This window comes from Morone saxatilis, unplaced genomic scaffold (assembly GCF_004916995.1).
Source record: "Morone saxatilis isolate NCDOM2014 unplaced genomic scaffold, NCSU_SB_2.0 Contig5, whole genome shotgun sequence".
Taxonomy (NCBI): domain Eukaryota; kingdom Metazoa; phylum Chordata; class Actinopteri; family Moronidae; genus Morone; species Morone saxatilis.
In genome coordinates, this window is record NW_023340095.1 from 1,792,605 (window position 1) to 1,806,540 (window position 13,936).

General features: G+C 45.4%; 2 protein-coding genes across 2 annotated transcripts in view; both read right to left on the reverse strand.

Annotated features, from left to right (window-relative positions):
• Positions 1 to 907: 907 nt before the first annotated feature.
• Positions 908 to 9,248, reverse strand: inhbb (inhibin subunit beta B). The gene is made up of 2 exons (XM_035676055.1): positions 8,733 to 9,248; positions 908 to 3,268 (listed from the first exon to the last, which is right to left on the reverse strand). Exons 1-2 carry the CDS (start codon positions 9,118 to 9,120, stop codon positions 2,445 to 2,447), a joined length of 1,212 nt encoding a protein of 403 aa, XP_035531948.1. The 5' UTR covers positions 9,121 to 9,248; the 3' UTR covers positions 908 to 2,444.
• Positions 9,249 to 11,516: 2,268 nt separating this feature from the next.
• Positions 11,517 to 13,936, reverse strand: part of si:dkey-3d4.3 (leucine-zipper-like transcriptional regulator 1 homolog) — a 13,064-nt gene continuing 10,644 nt past the window's right edge. The window contains exon 8 of the mRNA XM_035677246.1: positions 11,517 to 13,516. Within this exon, the coding sequence (XP_035533139.1) occupies positions 12,874 to 13,516 (643 nt within the window). The 3' untranslated portion in view covers positions 11,517 to 12,873. The remainder of the gene's footprint in view (positions 13,517 to 13,936) is intronic.

Here is a 13,936-nt window from a genome sequence, read left to right on the forward strand (position 1 = left end):
GAAGGTCGCCTCAGATCACTTCTGACAGATCATTTATCTTCTTGTCTGCCTGCTTGTCAGTCACATGCACCATAATATTGATTTGTTTTCTTCCCTTTCTTTCCTCAGAGACATTGTGCTGCTGCTCCTGCTGACTCATCCATCCAGCTACAGGTAAAGGGTTATTTACACTGATCCCTCCCTAACATGCTATTTGCCCCACAGGCAAACAAATCTCATTGCACTGTTGGCAGATCCTAATAGATACATTTAGAGCAATTATATGACTGATATTTTACAGGGATACGCGATGTGTTTTGATGGAGCCTTGCAGAAACATTACATGACATCTAGCCGTTGGTGGGTGTCGGCACAGGCAGACTTTCAGTCGGGCAAGCCTCGTGCTGTTGCACAAAGTGTTGACACACTGCTTCTGACATTATAGCAACTGTAAACCTATCTTGAGAAACAGAAATATTGGAGGTGTTGCAGGGGTAAACGGCTGGCTGCCAGTTTCCTAACTCGCGCATGTGCAAAAATAGAGATACTAATGCACAATTATCTGCATGCAAACACAGATCAGGAGACGCTGCAGCCAAAAAGCAGGTATGTGGAGGTCTGAGTGCTGGCAGCATTAATCATAGTTGTGAGGCTGTTAATCATAGTTGTAATTACTGTTCTACAGCTCCAGCTTATGGGAGACACTCAGTCCTGACAGACAGTAAGATAGAGATGTTTTATGTTTCACGTGTGTGTGTGTGTTTCTTTTAATACCCTGCTATTTCAGCCCCACCTTTTTGTTTTCAATGATGCTTCAGCCCAAAGGAAAGAAGTCAAGAATTTAAAGTTACAAAATATTTAAGAAAACATTTTATTTTACATAAACTGTACAGATGACATTTATTTGACTAAATGATTCTTAGACAGGAACTAAAAATAACTTTCTTATTAAATAGAAAACAAAAATAGAATTAAAGATGAAAAAATGAAGTGTTGCTTATTGTACAAAACAGAGAATGAAAATAGAGCTAAGAAATGAAATCATATATCGTACCCTGATACAGTGGTAGGCCTATTGCAAATGATCAAAAACAATATTGTACACATTAACTCAATGGCCTTGCCATCTTAGTACAATAGCTAAAATCTTGGCCTCTTTGGTTCCATTAATTAGGTAAAATACATTTGAAACAAAATTCAATTTACTTCTATAAAAATAACTTTTCAATGGCAGTTTTTGTTTCACTAATCCCGCAACTTTTCAGTGCAAACATCACAACAATCATTCGCTTTGGAAAGGAGGCGAAAGATTACATTTCAAGTATTGATAAAGAGTCGAGGACTGAAGAGAGAAAGAAGGAGAGAGAGAGAGAAAGACAAAGATGGAAAGAGAATTCAGTCTAATAGAGCATGTTGAGTATGGGTATAGGTTACTATACATTGCATAGCTCATGTGGCACTTATTTAGCGATAGGACAGGACACTCAGTACCCCTTGGAAGGCATTTCTTTTTACAAGTGCTATTCAGGGTGTGCATTTCAGTTTCTGCAAGTGCTGCACTGCACTGTGGCGACCCACTGGGCCAAAACTAGAGTCTCCACATCCACGGGCCGCTTCTGCTGGGCCTTAGGGTGCAGGAGGAAGCAGTTCTCTCTCTGTCGCTCCCGGTGCACAAGTGAAGTGCACTTATGAGATCCATCTTCACCTGGTTGTCATGGTAGCAGGGCCTGCAGCACTCTTAGGCAGGAAGTTGAGGTCGAGGCCCATAGTCAACAGCGAGAATGACAACAACGGCGGCAGCAGCTCTGTGGAGGACTTTCTTTTGCCTTTCTGCGGAGGGTATAATCCTGCAAGGCATTAAGCGCTGCCGGTCTAATTCTACCAGAGAGGACAGTCAGACTGTGTCTGTCGGCATAGTACGGAAGTGCTGGTGTTCTGAATTGTATAAGCTGATGAATTGTCAGTGCTTTATAAAAACAAAAGTCTGTCATGTGCTTAAAGTACTTAAGAGAATTGGAGGAGTGGGGTTGGGAGCGTCGGGGCGAAGCCAATAATGTCATCGGCTGATCCTGTCACTTTCCTTAAGCGCTTGTTATCTTCATTCAAGAGGAGATGATGAGCCATTATTTTTTGACTAGAAATGGCAAACTAGAGCAAAGTATCATTTGGTGATAATCATTCCCTTCTCGTCCCGTCGCTGACCGGTTGCCGCCAAACGGACAAAACTCGGATAGCAAGCATGTCACTCTGATAAATACACACACTCGCACGCACACGTGCAAACACACGCGTGCACACATGGTCACAACACTGATACTTGCATTTACTAGACCAGTGTGCATGCTGCTTGCACATACAGTAGGTATAGATATATTGTATATGTGTACCGTACAATAACGTCCTGTTTGTACAAAAGGCCTTTCTGACTGCTCCAAGTTCAAAGGTAATGAAGGGTCAGAGTGGACTCAAGCACAGCCACACTCCTCCACGATCATGTTGGGCACGTCCCTCTTTACGATGTTGTATTCATCGTCAAAGTAGAGCATGGACATAGTACTGAGCTTGGTGGGGATGCAGCAGGAGTTGACTGAGCCCGGGCTCATCCCTCTCATGCGGTACTGGTTAACTACGGCAGTGTGGAAGGAGGAAGCTGAGCCCGGCACACCTGCCATGTAGGCCGGGCAGCTGCCCTCACAGTAGTTGCCATAATACCCAGCTGGTGCAATGATCCAGTCGTTCCAGCCGATAAGGCGGAAGTCTATGTAAAATTGCTGCCGGCAGCAAAGGCCCTCACTGGTGCCGTCGCACTCCAGCCCCCGCTTGCGAATGCGGTGCTTTCCGTCCACCTGCCGTGCACGCACCACCAGAAAGGGCCGGTGGGCCGGGTCGCCTGGGTCCACCAGGACCGGAGCCACGCCAGCTGTCTCACAGCCCTCACAGTGGACCTCCAGGTCCTGCCGCCGGCTGCCCTTCCCAAACACAGCCCGAACCGCCTCAGACAGGGGGAAGGTATGCCAGCCACTGCGTTTCAGATCCACACGCTTCTCCACCAGGGCCCATCGGCCTGTTCCCCCTCCACCACCGCCTCCAGGGCCGCCCTCTGCATCGCCGGTAGCCCCAGCCTCCTGGTAGTGGATCTTGACAGTCACCTTCCTCCGGAGGCCTTTCTCAGGACCAGCTGGCAGCACGCGGAAGAAGAGCCACAGATTCGCCTGGGACACGTACAGGTTCTGGTTGCCCTCGTTGGAGACCAGGAAGTACAGACCAGACTTGGAAGATGTTTGCTCATCTGGAGACAAAAAAAACAAACAGGAAATGTTTATTCTCAATTTGTCATTTATGCAGCATCAAACATCACACAGTGCTAGCATGTTCCATTATTGACACCCACATCTTGTGGCTCTCATCAGCAGATGAAGTTCGCTCAGTTGTCATGAGACGGGTCACGACCGTTGTTCATCGGACCTGCACCCAACCAGTAAAGAATTTTCGGTAACGGTGATAACACACAGTCTGATGCCAGAAGATGCGTCCTTGCCCGCCATAAGAGAAGCTGTTATCACATGACCAAAAATTCCATACTTCAGGTCAGGTGGTAACTGAACCATCTCCAAGACAACTGAGGACATCTGAAATGTGGACCTTGTTCTAAGATGGTTTGTCAAAATATTTTTGTTTTTCAAGAGAAAGGGCTAAATGACTGTTTCTTCTTTCCACATATAAATGCGCGCACAGACACACACACCACACCACGCCTACAGAGAAAGCAGAAAGCTCCCGAAAAGGGCAACAGCTCTGTTCTTTTTAAGCGGCCTTGTTGTCCTCTGGTTCAACCCTCAATCCACGTGTGTCAGGTGACCTCTGTGGCAGCTCCTGATAGGCCCGCTGTGACAAGCCAGTTCTGGGATCAGGCCCAGTTGGCCTCAGGTCCAGCTTTGTAAGTGAAAGGGCCCAAAGGAGAGAGGGAGAGGGAGGGATGGGGAAGAGAACGGAGAAGAGGAAGACCAAGGAAGGAGGAAGGATGCCAAGTGGACAAAGGTGGGAGGTGGGCGGACACGCCCAAGTGCTCCCGGGGGGTTCATGTGTTCGCTGTTAGTGCCCCCCTCTGAACCCCACCCCACACCCTACCCCACCCCTTCCCCCCTCCTTCCAGTGTGAGCACCCTGAGAGTGACAGCACAAAGCCCCCTGTGAGGCACTGGGAGACAGCCGCGCTGCAGCCCGGCATTGAAACGCGTGGCTTTCCAGCAAAAAGCATGATGAGGCAAAAATAAAAGCCATTTACATGACACTGGCCACTTTCTACAGCAGCACAATGAAGAGATCCCGGGAGTCCAAAGGTGGCGATGGGCTCTCCCTGGCAGTATTTTTTTTCCTAAGCCTAATAATGTCTTCCAAATTACCACGAGGTAACTTGAAAGGTTTCTATTTCAGGAGATTTGGTACAATGTGCTCAAGCAGAGCAGCGCCTTTGAAAGCGGCTAAATTACTTTGTTTGCCGACTGATTAGTGTGTGTCAGTGTCAACAGGTGGCCACCAAAGACGGGCCCCCTCTTTAAGGCGCCCCACGCCTCTTCCTCCTGTAAAGCACGGCTTTACATTCACTCAGAAACCTGTTCAGACCAGCTCTCCACTCTGTAGCATGTCAGCTGGGAACTCAAGCACTTTGCACACACACATTTGCATCCATCCATGCACACACACATACCCATCCAGCCTCACAGTAAGCAATACATCAACTATCAGCCTTCTCAATACCAAAGCCTGTGGGTAAAGTATCAAGTGCACAGTGAGTACATATTGAAATCCGTCTCAAGTGAACGACATAAAGGAATCAGCTGAACAGCAGCTCCTGCCTGCGACTGCCGTAAAGGCCCCTCGGGGCTACAAGTAACTACCCTCACCTCATTCAGCACTCTGCGTTCTTACTTGCCCCGACAGCTCCGAGGTTAGAAAATCAGGGATCGCACAGCTCAGTGATAGACAGGGAATGAAGCCTGAAAAAAAACAAGAATCTAATATCTAAGCTGTTGTTTGTTTGAGGTGGTTGGTTCCCTTTTCAAATATCTGCATTACACTTCAGGATAGGATGCTAATCAAACCTTTCCTGTGCAGATCTGGCAGATATAACTGATGCAGGATGGGCATTTTGTTATTGTCTCAGTAACTAATCACAGAACAATGTAACACAGTAACACTGCCATCATCACTGCTAATCATTTGTTGTTGGATTTCAGCAAACTGAGTTTCATTATCAGTGAATTAACCCTTTATTTTTTTTCTGATAAATCGATTAATTGCTTGGCCTATTAAGTCATAAAATGCGAATCATTATTTCCTAAAGACCAAACAATTACTTGTTCTCTCCGACCAATACAAAACCTAAAACTATCACATGAGACAAAGAAAAGCAGCAAATCCTCTCAACTGAGAAGCTGGAACGAGTGAATGAGTCAAGCCATTTTTGCTGGAAAAATTACACAATTCATCAATTATTCAAGTAATGACTTGTTCAATTGTTTTTCAGCTTTAATTCATTGCCCCATTCGACAAAACGCACCGCTTACATTGTGTAACAGATGAATGGAACTATGAATAAACTTGTGGAAGCATTGCCACCAATGCACTAAATGCAAACAAAAGAGTAGCTTAGGATTTTGGAATGGAGTGTAGTGCTAATATTTAAGATAAGAAGGGCACAACAACTACAGGTCTCTTTAGTAGTTGCTCTGGAGCTTTCAGTTATATCGCATGTTTGCCAAGTGTCACGGAAATTTTAACTGTCCACTTCTCCTTTTTGTAAGCAGAAATCTTTGCCCTGAAAAAACAAGAAGGTGGCCAAATTTGAGCATCTCCAATCCCATATTAACCAACAGTCTCCATACGCTGATGAAGATCAAGTGATATGCCTGAAAGCTCCAGAAAAGCTACTAAATGGACCTTGAGGTGGCTGTTCTGGAGAGGAAAAATTTATTTTTGATGATTGCATAAATGTAAAACTACACTTTATCCAGAAATTGCCTTTTGGATATGAGTCACATGAGGCGTTCACTTAGTAGATATGTTGTAATCACGATCAGCACCACTTGTTGTCGTGTTTTTCACGATGTGTTTGATCATATAACTTCCTTAGTATTGAGGGCACATACCAACATGCCACATGACTTATTTCTACAAATTGTTCTTTTCATCCAGTGTTACAAACAATTTGGAGCTGGCCCCGACACGCCTCGCCTGACCCCGCGGTGGAAAGTTGCTAGTGAGTATCAGCAGGCAGGACACCTGGGTGGGCTTGTGTGGATAAAGAGCTACTTCAGCGTGTCCCCACCTGCGCCACCAAGGCAGGGAAGAGGCCGTGGAAGCAGGCAGGCAGCTCCAGAGCTCATTACTCAAAAGCTGCTGTCGACAAGACCACACGCCGTTGGAAGGACAAGGGCGCGGCACGGATCATTTGTGGCTCTAACATGATCAGAGGCGTACGTGCATATAGCAGCCATACCTCCAGCCCCGAGTCTCAGCACTCCAGGAATTCCACACAGAGGGCGAGGAGGTGAGGGAGGGAGAAGGAGAGGTAGGGTTGAGTCGCTGCGGCACTGGCTCTGTTGCTGTTGAAGCTTTACTATAGGGACATTTTTAATAATGGTGCATAAATCATTTAAAGGATCACAAGCTATACAGAGGCAGACAGGCCCATTGAGGACTGAAACCCACACTTGTGAGTGAACGTGGAAAATGTCTGGACCGGGTCCAGGATGGCAATGACTGACAGCTCCTCATGAAAGAGTTGTGTCCTGAAGTAAACCTGCCAACCCGATCCTCTGGAGGAACCGGGCCGGAGTTAATGACCTCCCATAATGAAGTCTTAATTCTGTGTCTTGGACCACTCGCCGCGAGTTCACTGGGTCCGAACGGCTATAGCGAGCAATCAAGAAGCGCCGATCTAAACTTCTCCCTCGACCCCTCTCTCTTTCGCCCTCCCTCCTTCCCTGCTTGTGTTCCCCGCTCCGCTCCCGTGGATACGGGACACCGAATCCCTCAGTGAGGACCCATGGGACCATGTCAGGGGAGAAGGGAGATTGGCATCGTCTTCCTCACCTGCCCGGGGACGCTTGGCAGACCTTTTACCTCTGTGCTACCGCAACCGGAGATAAGAAGCCGGCTCCCTGGCTGACAAGCACGCAGTTAACCCTGTGCTAAGGGGAGGCAGCGGACGCGAGCTGACCTCACTGTTCCACGCATACACCACGCACATAAACCCCTATCCGCATCCATTTGCTGGCTCGCTGTTGGCTAAACATATGCCAACCTCACCCCCCAAAAACCCGCCTTGTCCTAAACTGTGACAACAGCAATTCAGGCTCCCTCATGCTTGGGGGACAAGCTCCCCTGGCTTCAGAGCTTTCTGGAGACCTTGCCTCTGAGCCATGCCCTGGCTGGCAGCATCCGATCTGGGGGGCGTGAGCCAGCTGGCCAGGAGGCAGACGGGGTCTAGGGAGCAGGGACCCAAGCCAGCTCCATGGTACAATGCCACACAAAGGCTCAAAGGTGTGAGGAAGAATAGAACCAGAAAAAAAAACAGAAGTAGAAGAAGAAGAAGAAGCAAAAGCAGCCCAGCGAACCTTTAGAACGACAAAAACATTCTTTGCAACGCTGCAATATGGGCACACAAACACAATATCACCCCCCCTCTGCCAACAGCATACCCCTCCACCCACACTCCCCGAGTCCAACCCTGCACACACTCAAATGTCTCATGCATTATTCTGATTTCTTTTGTTTTCTTTGCTTTTTTTTCTGCTAAACGTTGACATGTTGGGTTCAGCAGGAACACATAGTGCTCTTATAATAATTGCCTGGCTTTTGTTCCCTTGTCATGAGGCTGCTCAGATCATTCCCATTGGAAGGCGGGACCTAGCAGTCCATTCAGGCTAATTGTACCGGCAGGGCCAATGGGAAAATGCAGAATGGTGTGTGTGTGTGTGTGTGTGTGTGTGTGTGTGTTTAAGACATCCTATTTTGGTGTCTTTAATTGTATGTTTTCTTTTTGTTAAACTAACAGTTTGTGTCAAAGACGTGATTCTCACCGTGCTAACTGACAATTATTGGATTCTGTCAAGCGCAGATGATTTTAGGTGTGTGTGTGTGTGTGTGTGAACCTGTGGGGGTGTGTGTGTGTGTGTGTGTGAGAGAGAGAGAGAGAGGCAGAGAGAGGGGAAAGGGTGTTCTCTTTGGACTTCTGAGAATTAGTTAGATACACATTCTTAGAGGAAGGGATAAATGGCCAATTGAGGGACTTTGTCCGTATTTAAAAGAGGGCTTTATACATTGGAGTATTGAGTGTGAGCACAGCTTTAGTGATGAAATTGGATTCAGAGGTTCTTTTTATACCCTAGACAACACATGAGGGTAATTTAAGGACTCTGTCTTTAGTTTCATTTCTTTTTCATTTCCATCGGGCTAAAACAGGAGGATTTAACACCAAGCACTGGCTTCAGGCTTCGGGGGGGCTTGTGATGTAAGAAGATGATGAAAATGATGCCTGCACTGGATCCAATTAGTTTATGGCTTTTAAAAAAACAACTGTTCTGTCCATACAATCTATTCTGTCTCTGCTGCTTAGTCAGATGAACACGATAAGCTTTAAAGAATCAAACTCCATCTATGAATGAGGCTGATTTGACATAAAGTCAAAGGGTGGTTGGGTTCACCAAGGGGTCGATTTGGATGTGTGTGTGATGAATTATTGATTATTACCTGATTCGGCGAAGCTGATAATCTCAGAGTTCTCCGCTTGAACCTCGTTGTTGAACGCAGCCTGTCCGTCAAAGCTGGGGATCTCCACCCGGCCGTCCTCTCGCACTTTCCCGGCGTGCAGCCTCCTCAGCGCCGTCACCATCGCAGCCTTCGGGATGGGGTGCGTGATGTTGGGTCTGTCCCTCATCTGCAGCCGGTTCAGTATGTGCCTCTTCACCGCCTCCAAAAAGTCTATGTTCACCCGCTCCGACTGATCGGGCGCCCTCAGACCGCAGGACGCGCACGACTCCTGGGGCGAGCCCTGAGTCTCGGTCCCGGTCACCGAGCTGCAGCGCACGGAGAGAACGCACGCCACCAAGCAGGACAAAGCCAGCCTGTATATGCTCATTTTTCTAAAGTTAAGATCACAGTCCAAACGCTACAGAAGAGAAGGGTGAATGTATGAAACACACACACTGAAATTAAAGCTAATTTTAATTCACAATCCGGGAGAACATCCAGTTGCGCTCCAAAGAGAGAGAGAGAGAGACGCCTCAAGGTATCCCGAGAGGCAGAGCAATCTTTGTATTCCCAATCATAAAGAGTGCTGCTGGAATCGTGAGGCTAATGAGCTCCACTCATTGTGCATTCAGCTCGTTATCATCCAGCAATGCACAACACAAAAGTTCATCTCTGTGACTGCGAGGCGCGCTCGGTGTAGCTCCTGTCACACCGCGTTCAGCGTAATCTACCAAAACAAACGAGGACAAGTACCCGCCGATAAGTCTCAATAAACCCCCCCTCGGTGTCCAAAAGAGTTCAGTCCGCTCTTTCCCATTCAAACAGCATGCAGAAAGTTCTACAGCTGCAGAGAGGAACGACGCTCGGAGGGTCCCGCGTCTTTGTGTGTGCGCCTGGGTAACCGTGTCCGGTGCGCGCCGCTGTGGATGGCCAGCTCTGTGCGTCTTGCAAGATGCTGCTCACTGAGACCCTGTTCTCCCTTTGCAATCACGACAACAGGGGCTCCGCACACCCAAAGTTTTTATACAGGAGTCGAAACCACGTGGGGATTTCTACCAAATGGCCACAGGGGATTAAGTCTCCAGAGCCACGGTTCACTCCGCTCATAGAACAAGCTTTCATTATGGGAACGGTTATTTGACCCGTGTCACTCCGATGTGAGCTCACAGTTTCGATGCTGATCATGAAAATCAAACTTTATATTGGCAACCTAAACATGATAGTCAGTCCGGCGTCCAAAACCTTCAAATTATAGACAGATAACTTCCAATTAAATGCAAAAATACAAATATTTAAAGTCAAAAATGAAAAAAATGAAATTTTTTTGGATGAAGTAATAAATAAAAGTTGGAACTTCAGTGAGTTTATGGTCGGTTATGATGCTGATTAACGACTAAATAGCGCCATCTACCGATATAAACCTATCACTACACACTGCAGGGAGATTCAAATAACTGAATAGCAATGTCACGAAAAAAAACCGATTTAAAGAAATGTATTACATCAAAATAATTAGCAAAGAATTGAAACTAAAAGCAACTGTACACACACAGTACACACACACTGTACACACACTGTACACACACTGTACACACTGTACACACACATGTACACACTGTACACACACAGTACACACACTGTACACACACTGTACACACTGTACATACACACTGTACACACTGTACACACACTGTACAATGAGCGTCCAGTAATAGATAATAAAGGTCAATAGATGATAATACCGTATGTTGTATAACAAAGTGCCGGATTGGTCTTGCATGTTAAAATGGACTATATGTACAATACAGGGGAGATGTATATTATGTAATAGTGTAGTGTACTTGAGAATACTAACAGATGTCATTCAGGCAGAATTTAAACTGCTGGTGTAATATGGTGAAAACATCATGTTGTCATTATTTTGACAGATATTGTAAAACGATTAACGATGACGATCATTTGTGAATTACAAATTTACAGAGAATAACTATTAATTATAATTCTAAAACCCGTTAATGTGCAGCAATACTGGACTACAACTATTGCTTGGTCGAACACCACAGCCGCTCTCTCAACAAAATAATAAACACATTTTTAGCATTTTAAGAAAAGCAGAATAAATAAATAAATGTCTGAAACCACCACTACCTAGTGAATGGAAGAACATGATTAATGAAATGTATGAAACGTAAGATTATGAATCTTGTTCATCTGTTTGACATGAAATGGAAGAATATACCAGAATTAATTATTTTCCTTATTTTAATGTTTTGCATTATTATCATTATCATCATTGTTATTATTATTATTATTATTATTATTATTGTTGCTGGGTGGGAGGGATATACAGTAACATAAAATTGTTGCTTGTTGATCACCTGCTCTCTTTCATTTCTGAAAAGTAACGACTATAAAGGAGGCACATTTCAACAAATAAAGAGTATAAATAAAGTGCAGCCCTACTTTAAACTGGTTCATCTGTAAGCACACACACACACACACACACACCGTTATTATTGTCTGATTAAGATTAGTGAGATTATAACAACTCAAGTTGTTTTTTTCTGTAAAATGATGTGAGAGGGAAAATCACTCTTGGGTTGAACTGTGACACTAATGCCAACACCTGTGAGAATGAGTCTTTTGTTCTGGTAAAGTCTGTTTATTGGGTTATTAAGGTGCGGGTATGTAACACAGAGGCAACATAAAGTCATGTGCATTTTAAATACAGCACTGGGACTGACACATATTCAGAATGACGGTAGACCGAGGAGCGAGCAGAAAAAGCAAAAAATAGCACCATTTTTTTGTCCTCCCCCTGTCCCTTAAGGGGCTCCGTAGTGTGCCGCAGATACATTTTTGCATTATTTAAGAGACTAAACACTAATTGAATGACTGCCTGATATGATCCATATGTGTGCATACAGTAGAAGTATTTGTGGTAGTTTTCAGGAGCAGGTGTGTGTGTGTAATATAATGTGGGTAAATAGGCCAAACGAGGTGAAGCAGCAGCAGCAGCGGTGGATTAGAGGCCTGCTACATAATAGCTGATTAGTTTACTTTCCTCCAGGTGGACCCACAGAGCACACGTTCTCCTAGATCAGGTTTACATGACCCAATGTCAACAGAGTCAGAGTTTATTTAGAAAGATTCAAACTTTATTTTAGATTCCAGCAGATCTGAAACAATGCACAGGGCAGCGGAATCTCCTGTGGTGAGACGGTGCAGACATAAACGCTTTAAGGTCTTGGGTTTGAATATTTCCCTCAGTGTAATTATTCTCTTGCTAAAAGGATGAGCTGGAAGGAGTTATGTCACGATTCAAAGGCTGAACCCAACAGCAGGCTCAAGACTGGTAAGCAAAACCAAACAGCAAAACAGTCTGTACGGATAAATAACACCACAGGTGACACCACTGTCCCTTTAACAAGCATGAAGGATAAAGGCTTCTTTTTATATTTTTTAGAACTGTCAACAAATTAAAAGAGGAAAACCAACAAACTTTTCAGTAAGCTCCAACAGGAAGTGCATTTTTTTGAGGGGGTAATTTAGTATTTCTGGCAGCAGAACATTTACGGCACTGTGGCCCATATGTCCCCAACAGTAACCAATAACTGAGCCTTATTCCTGCAGTCATAGGTTAGAACAGTGGTTACAAATATAATACAGACAGAAAATGTTATATAAAGTTCATAAAAATATCAGTAAAATATATATATTTACAATCTGCTCAAAATTCATCATTTCACTCAAACTTCCTGCAGTTATTGTTCACTGTTTGTTTTCACTGTACAGTTTCTGTTGTTCTGTTATTGTTGAAGATAATATGAAATATCTGTCACTCAGTCAGAAAGGTTGTGTTATACTGCTGAACGCTGAGCTCTGGCGCCATCGTGTGTAATTTAGGTGATACTACTACTGAAGTTGTTAATGACTGCAGCTGCTGATGATTTATTTCTGCATATAAGAAGTATGTGATAAATGCATAACAACATCAACACTCAAGTTACAAAAGTAACAGGATTATAAAAATATTTGTGTCAGTAAACTCTTCAAACATATACAATCTAACAAAGGTTAGGTGACGATGTAACACTGAGCTTTGCTTCTCATTCAGAGAAAAGGTTTGTTCTTTAGGCTGTTACGAGTCTGTCAGAGTCATCTGCCATATGGAGATAGGACAGTGTCTGGAGCAGGGTCTTCCCCCCAGCACCAGCAGCAGATCTGGCAGGTTCTGGGCTACGTCCCCGACCTCCTCATCCAGGAGGTCCTCGTCTGTGCAGCTCCACTGTTTCCTGAAAGCCTTGTTTTCAAAGGTCAGACAGTTTCCAATCCGGAGCGCATCTTTCCCCGTCAACGCGTCTTTGCTGTTGTCCAGTTCTGAGGATTGTGTGAGTGTTTTGTGACCGTAGCACCGGTCCGGGCCGAAGGTCTCCAGCTCTATACCTCCCTCGGATCCCAGGAAGGTGAGCTGGGCGGGGAAGCACTTGTTCTTAAAAGGCCTCATCCTCCCATCCAGCAGCCTGGGTTGCAGTTCCAAGCTGGAGTCGGGGCTGCCGGGGTTGGACTTGTAGCTGGGACCCAGCCCCACACAGCAGTGGTGAATCTTGTCGGGGGGGTTGGGAGTGCCTGGGAGTGTGGCAACCTGCCCCCAGGTCTGCGTGGTGAAGTTGTACCTCCACAGGCAGTTCTGTGGAGAGTTCTGGCTCTCGCCTCCCCCGAAAAGGAGCATACCGTCCTTGTAGGCCACGGCTGAGTGACCCATGAGTCTGGAGGGGCCGGACCTGAGGAAAACCATAGGCGGTGTTAGCAGGAAGGAACACACAAAACAATGTATATTGTGTGCGCTGGTGTGTTGCCTTTTTATGTAAGAAAGCTCCAGCTGCGAAAGAAAGATGATGGTTGTTCAGATGTACAACTGTTGTTTAAGTCCACATCGTTTTTGACCATGATCCTGGGCTCTTATTTTCACTGGTATGGCCATCATTTCGATCTGTAATAATTATATTGCACTCACCAAGTTACAGGGTTCAAACCCTTTTTAAGAAATCATTTTCAATCACAGCACTAGCCTGGCTGTTCTTATCACATCTGATGTTTCCACTGAGATTTGGCTCAAATTTACTACAGTTGTCCTCTCAGCATTATCCTATCCTGTTCTACACTTGTTCTGCGATGTGAGGAACAATTCAAACCTTCCAGGA

Coding starts and splice junctions, on each gene's coding strand:
- inhbb (XM_035676055.1), bottom strand. CDS start 9,120: ATGAGCATATACAGGCTGGCTTTGTCCTGCTTGGTGGCGTGCGTTCTC. Junction 3,269..8,732: donor TATCAGCTTCGCCGAATCAG/GTAATAATCAAT, acceptor TTTTGTCTCCAG/ATGAGCAAACATCTTCCAAG.